The sequence below is a fragment of the Melospiza melodia genome, chromosome 23 (genome assembly GCF_035770615.1).
Source record: "Melospiza melodia melodia isolate bMelMel2 chromosome 23, bMelMel2.pri, whole genome shotgun sequence".
Lineage (NCBI taxonomy): Eukaryota > Metazoa > Chordata > Aves > Passeriformes > Passerellidae > Melospiza > Melospiza melodia.
In genome coordinates this window covers 10,894,776-10,914,066 of record NC_086216.1, presented here as the reverse complement: position 1 = coordinate 10,914,066, position 19,291 = coordinate 10,894,776, and the positions used below count along the sequence as shown (strand labels likewise).

At 49.1% G+C, this 19,291-nt stretch overlaps 1 protein-coding gene across 10 annotated transcripts; it reads right to left on the bottom strand.

Moving 5' to 3' along the window:
* Nucleotides 1-9,270: 9,270 nt before the first annotated feature.
* On the bottom strand, nucleotides 9,271-19,012 carry LOC134428550 (indoleamine 2,3-dioxygenase 2-like). Of its 10 annotated transcripts, none has more exons than XM_063175322.1 (10): nucleotides 18,855-19,012; nucleotides 17,365-17,460; nucleotides 16,666-16,785; nucleotides 16,372-16,490; nucleotides 15,766-15,780; nucleotides 14,780-14,879; nucleotides 14,494-14,611; nucleotides 14,321-14,372; nucleotides 12,197-12,345; nucleotides 9,271-9,823 (listed from the first exon to the last, which is right to left on the bottom strand). In XM_063175322.1, exons 1-10 carry the CDS (start codon nucleotides 18,954-18,956, stop codon nucleotides 9,456-9,458), a joined length of 1,239 nt encoding a protein of 412 aa, XP_063031392.1. In that variant the 5' UTR covers nucleotides 18,957-19,012; the 3' UTR covers nucleotides 9,271-9,455. The 10 variants fall into 10 exon arrangements, with proteins under 10 accessions (XP_063031392.1, XP_063031391.1, XP_063031394.1 ...); XM_063175321.1 differs by having other exon boundaries at nucleotides 18,801-19,008; XM_063175324.1 differs by having other exon boundaries at nucleotides 18,805-18,937.
* Nucleotides 19,013-19,291: the final 279 nt, after the last annotated feature.

Sequence of the window (19,291 nt, the reverse complement as noted above, 5' to 3'; positions counted from 1 at the left end):
ACGTGGTAAACACCAAGCTGCTCGTTTGGCAGATTAATTGGGGAAGAGAAAGGAATAACAGCCTGGCCAAGTGCCCCTGGGCTGGTGGGATGGTGCCTTGACTTCTGGGACAGTGTCCTGACCCTCAGGGGTGCTGTCCTGATGTGCCCCATCTGCTCTGAGCTCTGTCCCACGTCCCCTCAGGCAAATTCTTTCCTCGGGGATTTCTCCCCCCTCCACCCACTCCTGGGGCTGTGGGGCTCCTCTCTGTTGAGGAACTATCTTTGATCAGTGGAAACGAAACCAGGAAAATATTTTCCATTTGTGTCAGGATAAAAATGGCTCAAGCCAGGCATGATTGATAGCTGAGAAAAAATGGGAGCAGCCCCCGTGCCGTTTGTGAAGGCTTCCCACTGTCCTTGCTTACAGTAAACACTGAATAAATTTAGCTGCAGAGCCCAGCATGACACAGCCTCTTACTGCAATAATAGCAGCTCCTTGTCTCTTTTCCTTTTTTTTTTTCTCTTTTCTAAGAAATGGGGCTGAGTGGAGCTCCTCAAGCCGGGTGGTGATTGCCTCACTGGTTCACTGGACACCAGGATCTGTGCTTGCCCTTGTTTACTCTGAGATAAACTCAGCAGAGAGTGGAGAAAGATGGGGATAGAGATCAGAGGAGCACAGGGAGAGGTGCCCTTGTTTACCAGGGCTGGCACTGTGGGCTGTGCTGACTAACTTGGCAAACAGGCCCCTGGCACATCCCCTGTGTGGCACCAGTGACGTGCCACCCTGCACCACTGGTCAAACCCTGCCTGGGCACCCTGGGCAGCAGAGAAGTGTTGACACCCTCATCAGGACCTGCCTGTGCCTTATTCCCACCCCTTGCCCCACATTATTTTTATTCTAGTGCCAATGTTTGGGTTTCTTTATTTCCCAACAGCTGTAATAGTGCCATGTTTTACAAACAGTGGCCAGACAGCAAGAATTTTAGGGAAATAAAACCCCTTTCCAAAGGTCCCTCTGGTCATCCTTTATCTGATAATGGAAACTTTACCATCTCCCAGCCCTGTGCCATCCAGCAGTGGTGGCTTCTCAATCTGTTCCCCAGTCCTTCTCCATATTAGGTGTAGTTTTGCAGCTTCTCTCTCCTCCCCCTTGCTGTAATTTGCACTTTTTGGCTTGAGTCATGGCCTGTAATCATATCTGGCCTTCCCCAGGTGCAGATAAGGCTCTGCTTGTGCCAAGCTCAGTGGGACACGGTGCTCCAGGCACAGCCTGAGCTCTGGGGCAAGAGGCAGCACAGAAAGGTGAGGGCAGCTGTTTTCTGTGCTCTCAGATCCCTCCCAATGGGAAATCACAAGGCAAACTTGGCTGTTATTAATAAATTGCTTAGAGACCTGTGGTTAAGGTGTGCAGGAACAGAGTCTGACCAGGTGAGAAGGAATTGTCCCCTTCAGCAGAGCCCTGGGATGGTCCCTGATCACAGAGCTGCGACATTTGGGCCACAGCTGTGACAACACTGGGGATTTGCTGCCTTTCCAAGGCACTGAAAGTGGTTCTGCAGCAGGGGAAGGTTTGGGATGTGTAGAAGAATCGAGGGGTAGGACAGTGGGGATGGATGGAGATGAGGGATCTGTGCAGCCAGGTGGTGGAATTTGGGGTTTACTGCAAAGGGCCCTGCTGGGAGCTGCCAGGCACAGCCCAGAGCAGGCCTGAGAGAGGGAGAAAGAGAGGTAAAGAGAGGGGTAAAGAGGATGAGAGAGCGAGGTTCCCATTACAATACAATAAATCTTCTTCTGGTCATGGAATTCCATTGCAAAGGGCCTGGGTGCAGGGACCTGCTGGGAGCTGCCAGGCACAGCTCAGAGCAGGCCTGAGAGGAGAGAGGGGGAGAGAGGATGAGAGAGTAAGAGAGTAAAAGAGAGTGAGGTTCCCATTCCAACACAATAAATCTTCTTCTGTGCTGAATATTCTAATCCTCACTAACCAATCTAGTACAAGATACAAATCCTACAGCATTTACATACATAAGAATCACATTACATTACCATCCTGTGTTACATTTTAAACCCTACAAACTCCTCTTTGGGCCCTTCTGCCAAGCTGTAGGGTCTGCTCTGAGCCTTGGAGCTGTCTGCAAGCAGAGGGTGTTGTTCCATCCAAAGGGGATCACCTTCAGCCAGCCACACCATTGTTTTCCAGTTGTTCAGTAACTGAGGGATCTCAAAGCTTGCTTTCATTTCAATCTCACTCATAATTTTCATATTCTCAAAATCTTTTGCCAGACAATCATATTGATAAGGCTTTCCTGTTCCATCTTCCCCAACAGGGATGCAGCACGGGGAGCCCAGCAGCCCCTGGGTGCTCCCAGGAATGCAGCAGCTCCAAAGCTCTGCTCCAGCAGCACAAGTGAGGCAGGAATTGAGGGATTTTCTCTGAGATAAACTCAGCAGAGAGTGGAGAGAATGGAGATAGAAATGAGCAGTGCTGGCACAGAGCAGGAGCTCAGGGAGAGGAATTGCAGCCATGGCTCCAGTGGGACCTTCAGGATGTAACAGCAGCCTGGGGACCCTGAGATGGGGCTGCAAACTCCCAGCCACTTTAGGGAGGTTGATCATGAATGAGATTATGGCTTATGAGGGGTTTGTAAGGCAGCCAGGACCCAGATAATGGGGGATTTTAATTACTTGGATATTGATGGGTATAATAAGTGTGCAGCAAACCACAAAGGGAGACCTATGGCTGGAGGGGAGAGTGAGATTGATCTATGCACAGCATGCTAAATCACTTAAATCATTCAGAGCCTCTCCTGGCCCCAGCTCCAGGAGCAGAGCCAAGCATGATAAATAAGGCCGGAATTGGGAAGTGTCTGGAATCCAAATGTTTGTGTTCCCGTTCGATTTCAAATATCCATGGGACAAAAGCAGCAGAGCCCTTGGCTGGAGCTGCCTGGGGGCTGTGGGAATCCCTATGGAGGGGGCTGGCCCAGCAGCAGGGGAGGTGCTCAGGAACTTTTGCACAGATTTGTCTCAGTGCTGACCTGGGTGAGACCTGGGCATGGCAAGGAGGGACCCGGAGGCCAAAGCGATTGGGGATGGTGGAAAGTCTGAGGCAGCAGTGTGGGTGGGATGACAGGCTGGGCATGGCCCAGGGAGCACAGGGAGCCTGCAGGCAGGGCTGGCCACCTCCTGTGGGCTGGTCCCAGGGCTGGTGAGGCTCTCTGGGGTTTGGTGCGTTGCTACAGGACACGAGACAACACACACTGCTGCTCTCGAGGTGGAGAAAAGGGAAGGTTATTATCTGACTCCAACGTTTGTAGTTTTCTAAAAGTGCTCAGGGAGCACGGGGAGCCTGCAGGCAGGGCTGGCCACCTCCTGTGGGTTTTCCCAGGGCTGGTGAGGCTCTCTGATGGTGTGTCACTATAGGACATGAAACAACACGAGCACACCCACCGCTGCTCTCAAGGTGAAGAATAGGGAAGTTCATTTTCTGACTCCAACATTTATAGATTTCCAAAAGTGACAGTGGGTTGGAGGGTGACAGTGCCACCTCTCCAATGACACCGGACAAACCAACAGTCCATCAAATTTCTCCTCCTCCAGAAAAGAATGTAAAAGCAATAATTGTTTACATAAAAACGCGTGAGAAACTCCATTACACGAATGTGAACATCAGAAGGCTGAGAAGAACTTAGAAGAACAGAGCAACACTTCAGCATCTCCACATGGGAACACTTTTGTCTCCTGGGAAGCTGGAACTCACAGCAGAAGCAAATTCATGTTTCTGTCACTCAATTTGGAGAGATTTTGGCAGAATAAAAACTGTTTGGCCATTTTTGGTAGAAAACACCTGGTCAGGTCACTATAGGACACAAAATAACACAACGCACACACTCAGCTCTCTCAAGGTGAAAAAGCACTTCTAATTTCTGACTCCCAACATTTATAGATTTCCAAAAGTGACAGTGGGTTGGAAGGTGAAAGTGCCACCTCTCCAATGACACTGGAAAAACCAACAGTCCATCAAATTTCTCTTCTTCTATAAAAGAATGCAAAACAAAGAGTTATTTACAGAAAGCGTGTGAGAAAGTTTGCTACAAGAATGTGAGCATCAGAAGGCTTAGAAAATTTAAAAAATCAGGGTGACATTGGTGCATGGAAGGTGTGCCCAGGTGAGGTCTCCTCCTGCCACCCTGGCTGTGCACCAGGCTCCATCACACAGGCCTGACCATCAGATATCATGGGGAAAATCTCTGTTTAACAAAAGCAAGGAGTCAGGAGTCAGGTGGACACTCCAATTTGTGGCTGGGCAGCTCCACATTGGAAACATGTGCCTCAGTGCTGCAGGGACAGGGCTGGGACAGAGATAAGGGAGATTTCTGTGTGGGTGGCACCGATTTGGGTCTGGAGCTGCTGCTCTGCTTGTGGACAAGGGCTGGGACATCTCTGCTGTTTTTCCATCCCCTCCCAGGCATGTGTCAGTCCCAGCTGACCCAGCAGACACTGCTGGGCTCAGGGAGTTGGTGCAGAATCCCTGAAAAGTGGAAATCACAGGGCCACTGCCTTAAGGCCTGCACAGAAAGTGGTTTTTTTTGAGGAGGTTCTTGGCAATTAAGGATCCAAAAATCTTTCACAGCTGGGTTTAATCTCAGAAGGCAGTGAGAAGCTTTGGGTGTGGATCTCTGACCCCTACAGACCTCTGGGAGCTGAAAGAGGGAGGGGAGGCTGAAATACCATTAATTCTATTACTGAGCTGCAGAAATGGGATTAACCCCGCCTGTTCCAGGGTTTAGGTTGTCCCAGCTGGGGTCTGAGAGAGCAGCAGAGCCTGGACATTGCTGTTTAGGATGGATCCTGTGCTAGACTCACCCCACACATTCTGGGGTGTGCAGTGATGCCAAAATAAACCCTTGAGGACAGAGCAGGCCTTTAGGTGGGCAGCCTGCTCACACCGGTGGGATGCAGCACGGATGCCAAGCACATGGTTATCCTCAAACACCTCGTGCCATTTTTAGGCACAGGCATAAATAAATTATTGAAAATGCCACGTGCTTCCAGTCAGAATGCACCCGAGAGCTCGGATGTCTGTGTCTTGTGATCAATGTTAGACAGGAATGGTTTGAAAACAGAGAGGAATCAAAGCTCTCCTGTCCCAGCCTGACAGGAGAGCACACAGGAGAGGTCTGTGCGTTATTGTGGCTCTGTTCTGGGTTCTTCCAGAGCTGCAGGATCCTTGCTGGACCCCATTCCAAAGGAGCTGCTGATGGTTTGTGAGCTGGCTGTGACAGAGCATTTGGTAACCAATGTGGAGTTTGCAGGCTGACTCTGTCTCTGCAGGTTTTTTCGGCACCTTCCTTGTCCACCAAAGGAAGGGCAGAGTGCTCTGCAGAGCAGGGAAATTTGGCTCTCCGGAGGCCTCTGACATGATCAGTGTGGGAATCCATAAATCAGAAAGTTTTGGGAAAGCCTCAAAAGGCCTCAGAGACAGCAGAACTGTGATTAGAGCCAAGCAGCAGCCATGAGATTGGTCAGCAGAAAAAGTATGTAAAATGTAGGAAAGCAAGGACAAATAGAACAATGGCCTGTGTATTAATGCTTGTCTAGAATAACTCTCTAAGCTACAGAAAAGTTTATCTAGAGAGATATTAGGCAGTTTTAAGCTTAATAATGGAGCTCTGTGTGTTGTGTTTTAAGGCTCACAAGCAGGGATTGTATTTGAAATAATCAAGCATTGTTTAACCAAAGGTACCTGTGCTTATAGTGGTTGGATGGAACTACTGTCAATATAGAATATATACTATACAGATATAAATACTGTCAGTGTGCTTTTGCTTTGTGTGATTGGTCAAAAATCTTTTAAAGTGAGTTGTAACATTAAGTTCTTGAGATGTGAGCTGGTGGCATCTTCCCATTGTCATAACCAAGTAATGAGACTGATGCTGGAAAATCAAACAGCTCAAGGCACTTTCCCAGCAGTCCTGTCCTGTTTGTGATTTGTACAAACCCTGGCTGGTGATAGTCAGCCTCTCTGATTTCCCGTCTCCCTTCTTCTCTTCTGAGGTGACAAATCCTTTCTCCTGAGGACCCTGGTGGCACAGGGCAGCATGTTTGGGCATGGGAGTTTGCAGAAGGATGAAAATCCCCTGCTGAGGGTCCTGTGCCCCTCCTGGCCCCAGCATTGCTGCTCCCAGCAGGGTTTGGGCATTTCCAGCCCGTGCAGAGCCCCCATCCCTGCAGGGCCAGCCTCCCTCCAGTCCTGGCAGCATTTCTCGTTTAGATGGAGTGATTTTCCCCCTGGTCCAAGTTTGCTGTTTTCCTGAAATGGTCTGAAATGTAATAGGCCAAGACAATCATTGGGATGAAATATTTCCTCCATGAAATATGCAGCAGCTATTCAGAAATGAAGATCAAGAGGAAGGAGCGCTGCCAGGCAGAGATTTAAAGGTGCTGACACGTTCCCGTGGGTTGTTTACTGAAGTCATCTCCAAAGCCCCAGTTTTAGGGCTGTATTCAAAAAAAAGAGCACAAAATACAATTTAGCAAGAGTTTAATAATTCAAGCTACAGCATGCTGAGCTTGTTTTTGCCCTTATGGGAACATCATCTCATTTCAAAAGACCTTGACTCTCTTCTGGTCGTGCAGAAGGGGCACTGCCAGGGCTATTTTTGCACCAAGGCACTGATTGGGTGTGAATCCTGCCTCTGGTGCCGGTGCCAGCAAAACCTGGGGAGGCAAAACAGAGCCATATGGCCCCATTTCCCTAAAGATGTAAAATTCCAAGGAATCTGGGCGTGCTGACTTGCTAGAAAAGGGCAGCATAGGCACCTGGCATTATAAAAAAAGCTTTAGCACGGCTCTTGGCACAGGCTCTGCCCACTCAGCCCAGCTGGGTGGTGCAAGGTGAGCCCATTCCTGCAGCCCTGGGCTGGGCAGGGACATTTGGGAGCAGCCACACCCAGCACAGGGGATGCTCCAGGGTCTCACCTCACCTGCAGAGGGGTCAGAGGAGCCTCTCTGTGGGGCTGACACTACCACCAGGCTGTGTGTTATTCTATTCTATTCTATCCTATTCTATTCTATTCTATTCTATTCTATTCTATTCTATTCTATTCTATTCTATTCTATTCTTATTCTTATTCTTATTCTTATTCTATTCTACTCTATTCTTACTCTATTCTACTCTATTCTTATTCTATTCTATTCTATTCTATTCTTATTCTTATTCTTATTCTATTCTATTCTATTCTATTCTATTCTATTCTATTCTATTCTATTCCATTCCATTCCATTCTATTCTATTCTATTCTATTCTATTGTATTCTATTCTATTCTATTCTATTCTATTCTATTCTATTCTATTCTATTCTATTCTATTCCATTCCATTCCATTCCATTCCATTCCATTTTGTGATTCTGTGAGGATCAAGGCTTTGTCACAAGTATTTTTGCCATGCTGGCTCCTTGGGGAAGCCGTGTGTCCCCATGTCCCTACTACAGCACTGTGTTATCACCAAGACTTAAAGCGAAGCCTCTGCGACCTCCAGTGCTGCAGCTTTGTACTTTTTGTGACCTCCTGAGCCCTTCATGAACCACGAGATGGATTTGGCATGGAGAGCAACCTCTGTACCCCTGTGCCTCGGTGCAGCCTCCTGGACACCCCACATTTGTCCCAGTGCCTTGCTCCCTTTTCTCATCCACCCTCCTTTGGGGAGTTTGGGTTTGAGCAGCTTCAGCATCACTCCCACGGCAGAGAGTCGGTGTTTGCTGGGGTAACCACGGTCCCTTTGCAGCTGTGGGGGGACAGGAGCCGTGTCCTGGGGGTCACAGTGGGCAGCTCCTTCTCGCCCTGTATCCCCCGTGCCCACCTTCCACCCCTGCCCCGCTCGGTTCCCCCGGTGCCAAACGCGGCTTTCTGCCGCCACCTGGTGATGGACACAGAAGGGCTGTGACATCTCAGATTGTCCCGGTTCGGCAATCACTGCTTTATTGGTCCCTGTGACCCACCCGTGTCCATCCAGGGCTCGGAGGGACGCAGCTCCTCCCTGGGGCCCGGGGGTGATGGGCTGGTGTCAGTGCCACAGCAGGACCCTGTGCCCGTGCCAGGGGAGTCTCGGGCCTTTAGCTGGTCAGAGTGACCCTGAGATGTGTTAGAAAGTCTCTTTTCCCAGAGTCAGAGCTCTTCAGTTCTCGGTCAAGGTTGTTTATTGTGTTTTATCTATAAAATTTTTTCTCCTGTCCAGCCAAGGTCTGCTCAGCAGGGCAGACAGAGGCACTCTGCCTGCCCCCAGGGCAGTGTTATCTTTTTATACTAAAAAATATGTGTACAATATTTACAATTACTTCCCAATACCCATCACCTATGTTAGACAGTGAGCTTCTACTCTAAACCAATCTAAAAATGCCACCATCACCCCAGAAGATTGAGGCCAGGAAGAGGAAGAAGAAGAAGAAGAAGAAGGAGAAGGAGGAGGAGGAGGAGGAGGAGGAGGAGGAGGAGAAGGAGAAGGAGAAGGAGAAGGAGAAGGAGAAGGAGAAGGAGAAGGAGAAGGAGAAGGAGAAGGAGAAGGAGAAGGAGAAGGAGAAGGAGAAGGAGAAGGAGAAGGAGAAGGAGAAGGAGAAGGAGAAGGAGAAGGAGAGGACACATCCAGATTCTTCCATCTTGCCCCCTGAACCCCCATTCTAAAAACCCCAAAAGTCTATTTTTCACCCTTATTATTCACCCTATTTTTCACCCTTCACCCTTATTCACTATTATTCTACTTAAACCGCCATGGCTTGCAGATCTTCATGTAAGGTTGGTAATTTGCTCCATGGGTCATAATCAAAGTCACAGGGGTCTTGGGCTCTGTGCCAGGGTCTCTGAGCCCCCTGGCAGGGTCTTGGCAGTCCAGGACAGCCAGAGGGATGTCCTGAATTCCGACAGGGGGAGATGCTGAGCTCACATCTCTGTCACTTCTCTCTGTCACCAGCCCCCAGGGTGTCCCTCGTGTCCCAGACCTGCACAGGTGGGGAGGTGCTGCTGATGGGAGGTTTTGCATCTTGGCTTGTTGCAGATGGAGCCCCGTGGCCTCCTGCACCTACTTTGGGCAACCCTTGGGGTGGGTCAGGTGTCACTGACATATTTTCTGAAAAATACCTTTGGCTAGGATTTTCTGCTGAGAAGCTGAGAGGCCTCAGAAATGAAATGTAAGCAATAACTATCTGATGGCTGTGGAATGATGGTTTACCAACAGGTGCATCTTTGATTGGTCTCAAGTAGGTTGGTCATCAAGTAAAAACAATGATGGTCCAGATGTTGAGGCTCTGAGTCTGTCACAAGATTTTATTGTCATTCTTTTCTAGCCTTCTGATGTCTCCTTTCTCTTTCTTTAGTATAGCTTTAATATAGCATTTTTAATATAATACATATCATAAAATAATAAATCAGCCTTCTGAAACATGGAGTCAAGATTCTCATCACACCCACAAACACCACCACAGTCAAGCCCTTATCATCCCCTCCCTGGTGGTGTCCCTGATGCTCTTCAGGAAGCTGAAGATGTGCGACCCTCCAGTTCCTTTATCCTCCAGTGCCGACGGCGCCTTTCCCACAGCAGGGCCAGCCCCGTTCAGCTCTGCCCGCCTGGCCCTGGCTTTGGAGGCTGCCACAGCGATGTACTTGGTGACAATGGTGATGTGGTAGGACCTGAGCTCTGCCAGCGCCGACACGCAGCGGTTGAAGGCAGCGCGGAGCCGCGCGTTCCCCGAGGAGAGCACGAGGTGCCGCGGGGACAGCGCGCCGCGGATCTGCTCCACGAAGGCTCGGTGGGCCGGGGGCATGTACTCCCTCATCCTGAGCAGGAAGGCGGCTGTGAGACACCAGAAAAGGCAGGAGTAAGTTGTGGGTAAGTGGATTAAAAGCTCCAACCCTCCAGGAGAGAAGCTGGCTAGGAGCTGTGGTGCTGGCACAGCCTGCACAGCCTCATCTGCCCCGCCCTCCAATTAACTGAGTGTTCCAGGGTGCAAGGCAAGATGTTTTCCATTACCATCTGTATGGCAGTAGTCTTTTGTCAAGTGGGCAGTTTGCCTTATCTCTCTCTTTGAGTGACCACAATCACTCCTCCCTCTGGAGGGTATCTGTTGATAACAGCTATTGAATGTCACCGCATGGCTGATAAGAACTCCAGCATCCCACTGGGAGATGTGAGCCCAGGGGGAGGAGCCAAGCATTCCTACCCAGATATAATCTGGAGATTCTGGAACACCAGCCAAGCATTCCTACCTGGATATAATCTGGGGATTCTGGAACACCAGCCAAGCATTCCTGCCTGGATATAATCTGGGGATTCTGGAACACCAGCCAAGCATTCCTGCCTGGATATAATCTGGAGATTCTGGAACACCAGCCAAGCATTCCTACCTGGATATAATCTGGAGATTCTGGAACACCAGCCAAGCATTGCTACCCAGGTATAATCCAGAGGATTTGAGACACCAGCACGGCTTCTCCACTGGATTTCCCAGAGGAGCAGCAGCTGCCTCTCCTTCCACTGGATCTTCAGAGGAAGAATACATCCTCTCTACAGGATCCCTGCTCCAGCAGAACCAGCCCTGACACTGCAGGAGGGCTGAGCCACAATTGCAATGGGACTGCTGCCACCACCCTGACCCACAGGGTGTCAGGTTGGGTTCTGTCTCTGGCAGTGTTGTTCTACTGCACTGCATTGTTTATTTTATCCTTTTATTTTTCTTCTCTCTTAAAGGCTATTTCCTGCTCCCATATTTTTGCCTGGGAGCCCCTTTATTTAAAATTCATAGCAATTCAGAGGGGTGGGGAGGGTTTACATTCTCCATTTCAGGGGAGGCTCCTGCCTTCCTTAGCAGACTCCTGGCTTTCCAAACCAAGACACTGAGAAAGCAAGCCCATATTAGGTCAGTGCTCCATTAGAGCTGGTGCTAACCCTAAAAGGCAAGGTTTAGCCCTGCTCCCAGCCTTTTGGTTTTCTTTTTTTTTTTTTTTTTTCTTTTTGCTAATTTCTGGTAAATATTTCTGTTGTGGGCTGGACTAAAGTGGAGCTTTATGAATGGCCTCTTACTGGCAGGATGCCTGCATGCTCTGCTCACTCATCTCTTGGGCCCATAGAGAGTCTCAGCAAAAAGATGACATACAGGAAGCCAAATGCATGCTTTTGTGAATTTATCATGGTGAGGAAACACCTGCCAGAGGCACATTTGTAACCTTCCTCCCTGGATCTGGGCAGAACCTGGTGCCAGCCGGAATGAGATGGGCACACGTCCTCCTGCCTGCCAGAGCTGGCACACTCATGGGAATCGCTGTGGCTCATCTCTTCCCTGGCCTCTCATCTGCTTTGGAGAAGGAAAAGTGTCTCCATCACATTTTCTGAAAAATCCCTTTGCCAGGATTTCTTCTTCTGGGAAAATGAGAAACCTCAGAGAAAAATGAAAACAATAATTATCTGATTGCTTCTCCTGCGTTTTGCTGCTTTGGAATGTGGTTGGAGATTGTTTATCCAACAGGTGGTTGCTTCATTGGTTTAATGGGAATTGTTTTAACTGAATGACCAATCACTGTCAGGCTGTGTCAAGACTCTGGAAGTAGTCATGAGTTTTTATTATTCATTCTTGTTAAGCCTTCTGTCTGTATCCTTTCTCTATTCTTTAGTATAGTTAAATTATATATATAACTATTATATATATACTAATCTTTAGTATAGCATTCTATAACATAATATTGTGGTGGTGATCACAGGGGTCCCAGGACGAGGGAAGAGATGAGAATCTTGACTCCATGTTTCAGAAGGATGATTTATTATTTCATTATATATATTATATTAAAAGAAAATTATACATTAAAACTATACTAAAGAGTAGAAGAAAGGATTTCATCAGAAGGCTTGAAAGGAAAGGAATGGAATGATAAAATCTTGTGACTGCTCACAGCCTCGACACAGGTGGCTGTCATTGGTCATCAAGTAAAAACAATTCCACATGCTGGGTAAACAATTCTCCAAATCACATTCCAAAGCAGCAAAACATGGAGAAGCTGAAACTTCCCAGCTTCTCAGGAGAAAACATCCTAACGAAAGGATTTTTCATAAAATATGTCTGTGACATAATATCATAAAATAACAAATCGGCCTTCTAAGAACATAGAGCCAGGTTTATCTTCTTTCCCCTTATTGGGGTTGTCTGTGAATTGGACAGAGAGGCTGTTGGCTCACCGCAGTCCTGGCGGTGGCAGATGCCCAGGAGCTCATCGAAGGCGTGCAGGACCGTGCTCTGCGCCGCGCTGCCCCCCGAGAACGCCAGCGCCTCCGCGGACACCCCCTCGTAGACGAGCCCGTGGGCCATGGCAGGGTTGTCCTTCCAGCTGGGCAGGAGACACGGCAGTCAGGCAGCGGCCACGGGGACAGGGGCCTGAGAGAAGGGACCTTGGGCTGGCAAGATTGAGCAAAACCTCCCTGGCCCATGGATCTCCTTCTCCAACGCGGCCATGTCAGCCTTTCTCAAATAGGAGGTAAACTTGGAGATCAGATTCTGTGCCAAAGCACACAGCGAGGGCATGGGGGTAAGGAGAAATCTTTCATTTTTTTCTGAGCCCTGTGAGAAGGGGCCTTGGGCTGGCAAGATTGAGCAAAACTTCCCTGGCCCAGCCCAGGGATCTCCTCCTCCATGTCAGCCTTCCTCAAGCAGTAGATAAACTTGGAAATCACATTCTGTGCCAAAGCACACAGTGAGACCATGGGGTTAAGGTGAAATCCTTAATATTTCTGTGAGCTTTTTCCTTAATTTTTTTCTGGGCCCGGTGAGAAAGGAAACTTCCCTGGCCGAGCCCACGGATCTCATCTTCCAATGCAGCCATGACAGTCTTCCTCAAACAGGAGATAAACTTGGAAATCACATTCTGTGCCAAAGCACACTGTGAGGCCATGGAGTTAAGGAGAAATCCTTACATTTTTTTCTGTGCCTTTTCCTTAATTTTTTTCTGGGCCCTGTGAGAAGGGAAACTGTCCTGGCCAAGCCCATGGATCTCCTCCTCCAACACAGCCATGTCAGCTTTCCTCAAACAGGAGATAAACTTGGAAATCAGATTCTGTGTCAAAGCACACAGTGAGGCCAGGGAAGGAGAAATCCTTGATTTTCCTTTGCCTGAAGAGTGTTCTCTGCCATCTCCACGCCCTGGTGAGCACCCAGCATGGTGCTGGGACACGTTGCCCTGCCTGGCTGCACCTCCTGCTCCATTTCAGGAAGCTTTCTGCAAGCAGAGAGGGGAGGGAGCACTTTTCTGGGCAACAGTGGCACTTTACAGCAATTCCTTGAATGTCAGTGTCCATTGAGTGCAGAAATGGAGAAGTGCTCACACCCAAATGGAGACAGGAGTTAGGATTTCAGGGAGGTGAAGTGCCTGGCACAAAAATATCTGTTGGCCTTTAGCAGAATGCACCATTCCATGAGGCTTTGGGTGCTGGCTGCAGTTGGGCTACAGGAACAGATTTTACACAAACTGCAGAGAAAATAGATTCATTATAAAATACCAGAATATTTTTAGTTCTCCCAGGATTGTATTTATAGTAACCTCTACTAGTGGGAAGTTCTTAGAAGCAGAAGGGAATTTAAAAGGCATGTTTTCCCAAGCTGATGACCATCGAGACAAGGTCAGCTTGTCCATAAAAAATGAGAGAAACTTAATCACAATGCACGGAGCCTTTTACTTGGGAATTCTGAGATATGATGGAGAGAAATAAAAATAGAATCCCCCTGAGAAGCCTGAGACTGAGTGTCTGCAGATGCTGCAGCCCCACAGGGTGCTGGGGGATGGTGAAGGCTCCATGCTGTGGTTCTGCCTTGCCCAAACAGCATTTTCAGTATTTGGGGGGGAATTTTCTATTTTTTGAACTGACAGAATTGTAACAGAGCAGCAGCAACAGGATTGTTACAGATGTTTGCTTAACACGCAGTGGGAAGAGCCTCTGCTCAGCTCTGCAGCTTTGTGTACACAGTGTGGAAGGAAAGAGAAATTCCTCTTCCCCTGTCAAAACTGTTTGGCCAAGAGCAGGAAAGATTCATTTGTGCACAATTCTGGGTGTTGGGGCTGTCAGGGCTGAGCTGAAGGATGGAGAGAAGCTGGAGGGAGGCAGACCCCAGCCCTTGGCCACATCCATGCCCAATTCCAGTGCCCAGGAACTGGTGATCAACAGGGTCATGATGCTCTAGGGAGAGCAATGCTGGTCCCTACCCTGCCCCGAGGAACTCCATATCCCACCTGGGCTGCCCCTTCCCTGCACATCCCCAGTTCCCCCCAGCCCTGTGGCTCTGAAGGGAAACAGAGAGAAAGATCCACTCACCCAGAGAGAAAGATCCGGATCACAGAGTAGAATACTTCTGGGTCCACATAGTCTAGGAGGAAGTCAGTCAGATCAGATCAGATGAGATCAGATGAGATCAGATCAGAGGTGATGGGCAGCTGCAGCAGAGGGTGCCATGAGCTGCAGCATGCACAGGCACCAGCTGCTCTCACCGTGCATCCTCCTCAGTGCCTCCCTCATGGCCTCGATGGCCCCTGCCAGCTCCTCCAGGGCTCTGTGCAGGGACTCCTCGTCCCCCTGCAGGGTGGCACCGAGGGCCTGGGGGATTGCCTGAGGGAGGAGGAGGGAGAGCATCAAGTCACAAAGGGGGAGGATGTCTGTGAACATTTGCTGCCACCCACGGCAGCCCTGCCCCTTCCCCAGCCTGGGTTCAGGGACAAGAACATCTTGTGGGCGCACCTCAGGCACTTTAGAACCCCAACACAGGGTGGTGCCCACCTTAATGCCAGGCACAGCTGCCTTCTCCACAAGCAGGGTGACAAGGATGAAGCCCCTCAGGCTCTCTCCTCCAGGCAATGTGACGATTGTGTCCAGGTTCCTGCACAAAAGGGCCAAGAACAGGGATTGGGGAGGGATGGTGGCTCAGGATTTCCTTTCACACTGAGGGACCCTGGGAACAAAACCATCCCAGAGTCCAGAGCCTCTTATCAGAGGAGCTGTCACAGAGTGAGAGGGGAGTGTGGTATTTGCAGGGTCCCCAGGATGGAGGAATTGAGAATGACTCCATGTTCTTAGAAGGCTATAATATAATATAATATAATATTATATTACATTACATTACATTACATTACATTACATTACATTACATTACATTATATTATATTATATTATATTATATATCATATCATATCATATCATATCATATCATATATCATATCATATATCATATCATATATCATATCATATCATGCTATACTAAAACTATACTAAGGAATCAAGAAAGGATACTCACAGAAGGCTTAACAAAATACTAATTAAAAACTCATGACTGTCCACAGTCCTGACACAGCTGGACAGTGATTGGTCATTAAGTAAAAGTAATTCACGTGGAACCAATCAAACATGCACCTATTAGATAAACAATGTCCAAACCACATTCCAAAGCAGCAAAACACAGGAGAAGCAATCAGATAATTCTTGTTTTCATTTTTCTCTGAGGCTTCTCAGCTTCCCAGGAGAGAAATCCTGGTGAAGGGATTTTTCCAGAAAATGTGACAGTGACAGGAGAGCTGGACTGCTGTGGTTTAGGGGCCCTGCCCATCCTCCCTGTGCCCTCCCCATGGTCTGTGCTGTCACTGCAGTGGCACTTGGGTGACAAATACAACACACACCAAGAGAGGTTCAGCCCAAGCAGTGCTACACAGCTGAGCCAATCCAAACAATAACCAACACCGTTAGAAAAGAAATGAGCAGTAACTACTTACTCCATTTCCAGAGGCCTGAAGGCATTGCAGTTATGGCCAACAAAATGCACAAGAGAAGGAGAGAGAGAGAGATATTATAAATTGTTCTAGTAACAATTGTTCTAGCAACCTTGGCTCTGCACAGGAGAGCTCTTCATCCCCTTTCTCTCTTTTCCTCCCTCTGGGCATGGAGGGAGCTCCTGACTTCAAGTGTGTGACTCGTGTGTGCAAAGAGCAAATCTGGGCAGAATTGGGGCAGGGTGGGTTTGGAGGGACCTTGGGCTCTGTGCTGGGCACAGAAGGTGTTTTCCATTGCTCTGAGACTGTCTGCTGTGGAAAGTGGATTTAATACTCAGCAGAGGAATGACTTTTTCATTTGATGGAGCTGAAATGGCCCCGTGCTCTGCAGGGAACAGAGGAGTTTTTCCTAGGGGCTGCTCCCAGAGTCACCCACATCCCCACAGCGTCCCTGTGTCCACACCCACGAGGCTGAGCCCAGCAAAGGTGGGATTCAAGGGGCTTTGGCAGAGCAGGAGCAGTTTGGGACCAGTCTGTCCTGCTGGTCACTGATCTGTCCCTGACACCTGCAGGAAGAACCGTGCTTGCCCACTGGCATTTGCTGTTTACCCGTTGGGATCCTTCCTCCTCCAGTTGGCCAACACAAAGTCTGCATGGCTGAGGATGGGTGGGAGGCCCAGGGCCTGGGACACCTCCCAGAAGGGGACAGCGAGGTTTCTGGGCAGGACCTGAGTGTCACAAAGCACAGGGGAAGGTGGGGATGTGGTCAGGCTGTGGAAAGGTGGCAGCAGCTCCTGCTGCAGCCGCAGGAAAGGGGATTTGCTCCCATGGGGAAGGGCCAAGGGAGCAGCAGCAGCTCCCAGAGCCCAAGGAGCAGGTGACCCTGCTTTACCTTGCCTTTACCTGCACGGTGCCCTCCTCGCCCTCCTGCCACACGTAGCCCATGGTGATGAAGCTGAGCACCAGGTGTGCCAAGTGCAGCTCCTCACGCCCTCGGAGCTGCTGCGGGCTCAGCTGCGGCATCTGCCAGGGAAACCCTTGGGAGCAAGGAGCAGAGCCAGCAATGCCAAGGGCCCTGTGCTGGAGGGGCTGCCCTGCCAAGCTGGGGGAACCCTCCTGGTGCTTCTCTTTATGCCTCCCTTCCCACCCACCCTGCAGGAATTGCGCTTTGTCACTGCTTTGTGAGCAGGGACAGCAATCCATGGGGTTTTATTCCTCCTGGTGCTGGGATGCCCACGGGGCAGCTGATCCCAAAAGGAGCTGGCATCAGGGAGCATGGCTGGGATGAGACATGGTTCTTGTGACACCTAGAGGGGCCCTGCTCCAGCCCTTGCTGCCTGCTGAGCGCTTGGATCTGCTGCACGGGCTGTTTCTGTGCCAAAGTTAAGACTTTGCTCACGAGCTGTTTCTGTGCCAAAGTTAAGACTTTGCTGTCGCCTGGTGTCTGTCCTGGCTCAGCACACATTTGGCAGAGTTTTTCAGACACTGCTGTGTCAGAGCAAGGTTTGAGAGCTCTGGGGGCAGGAAGGAGAAGCCCATACCTGGTGGGCAGGAAAGGAAGGAGGAGCCCATACCTGGTGGGCAGGAAGGAGAAGCCCATACCTGGTGCACTCGTGAGCGGAGCTGGTGGCTCGTGATCAGCTGGGGCAGCTCATGGGCAATGTCCATCCAGGGCCTGTAGGGTGCTGGCAGCTCTGTCTTGGTGGAGAGAGGCAGAGGGAGGGCTGTGAACGTGCCCAGGCTCCCAGCTGTTATAGCAACTTTTTTTGAGTTAGGTTTAATAAGTTTTCAGAGGCTTGGAACACACTTAAAATAACTTAGCTGCTTTTAAAAAGATAAAAATTAACAAAATAGCTTTTGTTGCAGTGTTAAAAATAAAAAAAAAGTTTAATAAAAAGCAAAATAACAAACAAAAAGACTAAGTTAGATGTTAAACATTTTTGGTTTTAGTAAAATACTTTTAAAAAGTGATTAATTTCTTTGGGTTTTTTTTTAATTAATTACTTAAGCAAAACTTTTTAGCTTCTGTCCAATTAGCTATCCTTAAGTTTAAAGTAAAACCTCTTAAACCTATAAAATGAAATTAAATTAAATGAAATTAAAAGAAATAAAATAACTTATAAGCTCCTTTCCTTTTTAAAAAAAACCAAAAAATAGTTTTGTCACTCCATCAACAAAAAACACATTTGTACACCCAGCACCCACCCAGCCCCACACACCACTGCTGGTGGCTTTTGTCTGGGTCCCCCTCCTGTAAAGTGAGCATGTGTGGTCACAAATGAAAGGATGGTGACCACAATCTGTCAGTCCCCACCCACTCCCACTGTGGAGCCAGATTGAAATATGGTTCTCCTCAAGCCAGGTCTCACAAGCTCTTGGAGATCTATTTCACACCCAAGACAGCTCAGCTACCTCAGAAGGTATAAAATCAGCAGATGGCTTCTGCGGTAGTGTCGGAAATGAAAAGGTTTTAATAAAAGGCAAAATAACAAAACTCTTTACAGATGAAAACTGATCCAGGTGCAAGAGGTTCTTGCCCCTGATAAAACACCTCACAAAAGCAATTAGTTTCTTTGTTCTCTTCTTTTTCTAGCAAATTGCCCAAGCAAAACTTTTTGGTTTGGCTCTTGTCCAATTAGCTATCCTTAAGTTTGAAGTCCCCTAAGTCTAATGAGATGTCTTTTCACCATTGAAGAGAAAAACTTCTAGGCTTATTTCCTTTAAAAAAAAAAAACAAAAGATAGTTTTGTCACTCCGCCACCAAGAAACACATTCCTATAAGGGATAAATAGCCCCACTTTGGGCACAGGACACCTGCACTTCTTGTGCTCCCCAAAATCCTGTAGAGCCAAGGCCAGTCAGAGCTCCTTCACCTCTCCTCTGTGCTGCTTGCTGCAGCTGCTTTCATCATTTTAAAGGGCAGGGGTTTGTCCTGTGAAACTGCCTGTGCCCAAGTAACACCTGCCTTCCTCACGGTTCTTTGTAAAGTGCTCCAGCAAAACGCCAAATCCAAGCTCCCCCAGCAGAAATCTGCTCACCAACCCCTCTCTCTCTCCTGTGCACGCAGATGGGGAGGCACAGCCAGCTCCTACCAGAGGGTCGGGGAGCAGGAATCCAAACTCCTCGGAGATGTGGAACCTGCTCAGTGCCAGGGGCAGCAGCGGGGGCTCCTCGGTGTCAGCGCTGCCCTCCATGGCTGGTGCTCCCTGCCAGGGCTGCTCTGGCCTGGCCACCCCGCTCAGAATGTGCTGAGCCAGCACCTGGGCCTGGGGGCCAGCCTGGCTGCCCAGTGGCCACAGGGTCATTGAGCAAACACGGCCAAAGGTTGCTGATAAGGCTTTGTCTGCTGCAAACATCCAACTCTGTTCCTGTGGGATGGGAAAGCCTTGGGTCCCCTGTCTCTGGGGAGCAGGGGCTGTGAGCTGACCCCTCCCAGGGCTGCCCCAAAGGGCTGCCAGGCTCCCGTGGGGTGGGAGGTTCTCAGAATCTCTGCTGGTCACAGTGACTCTGAGATACGTGCAAGTCTCCT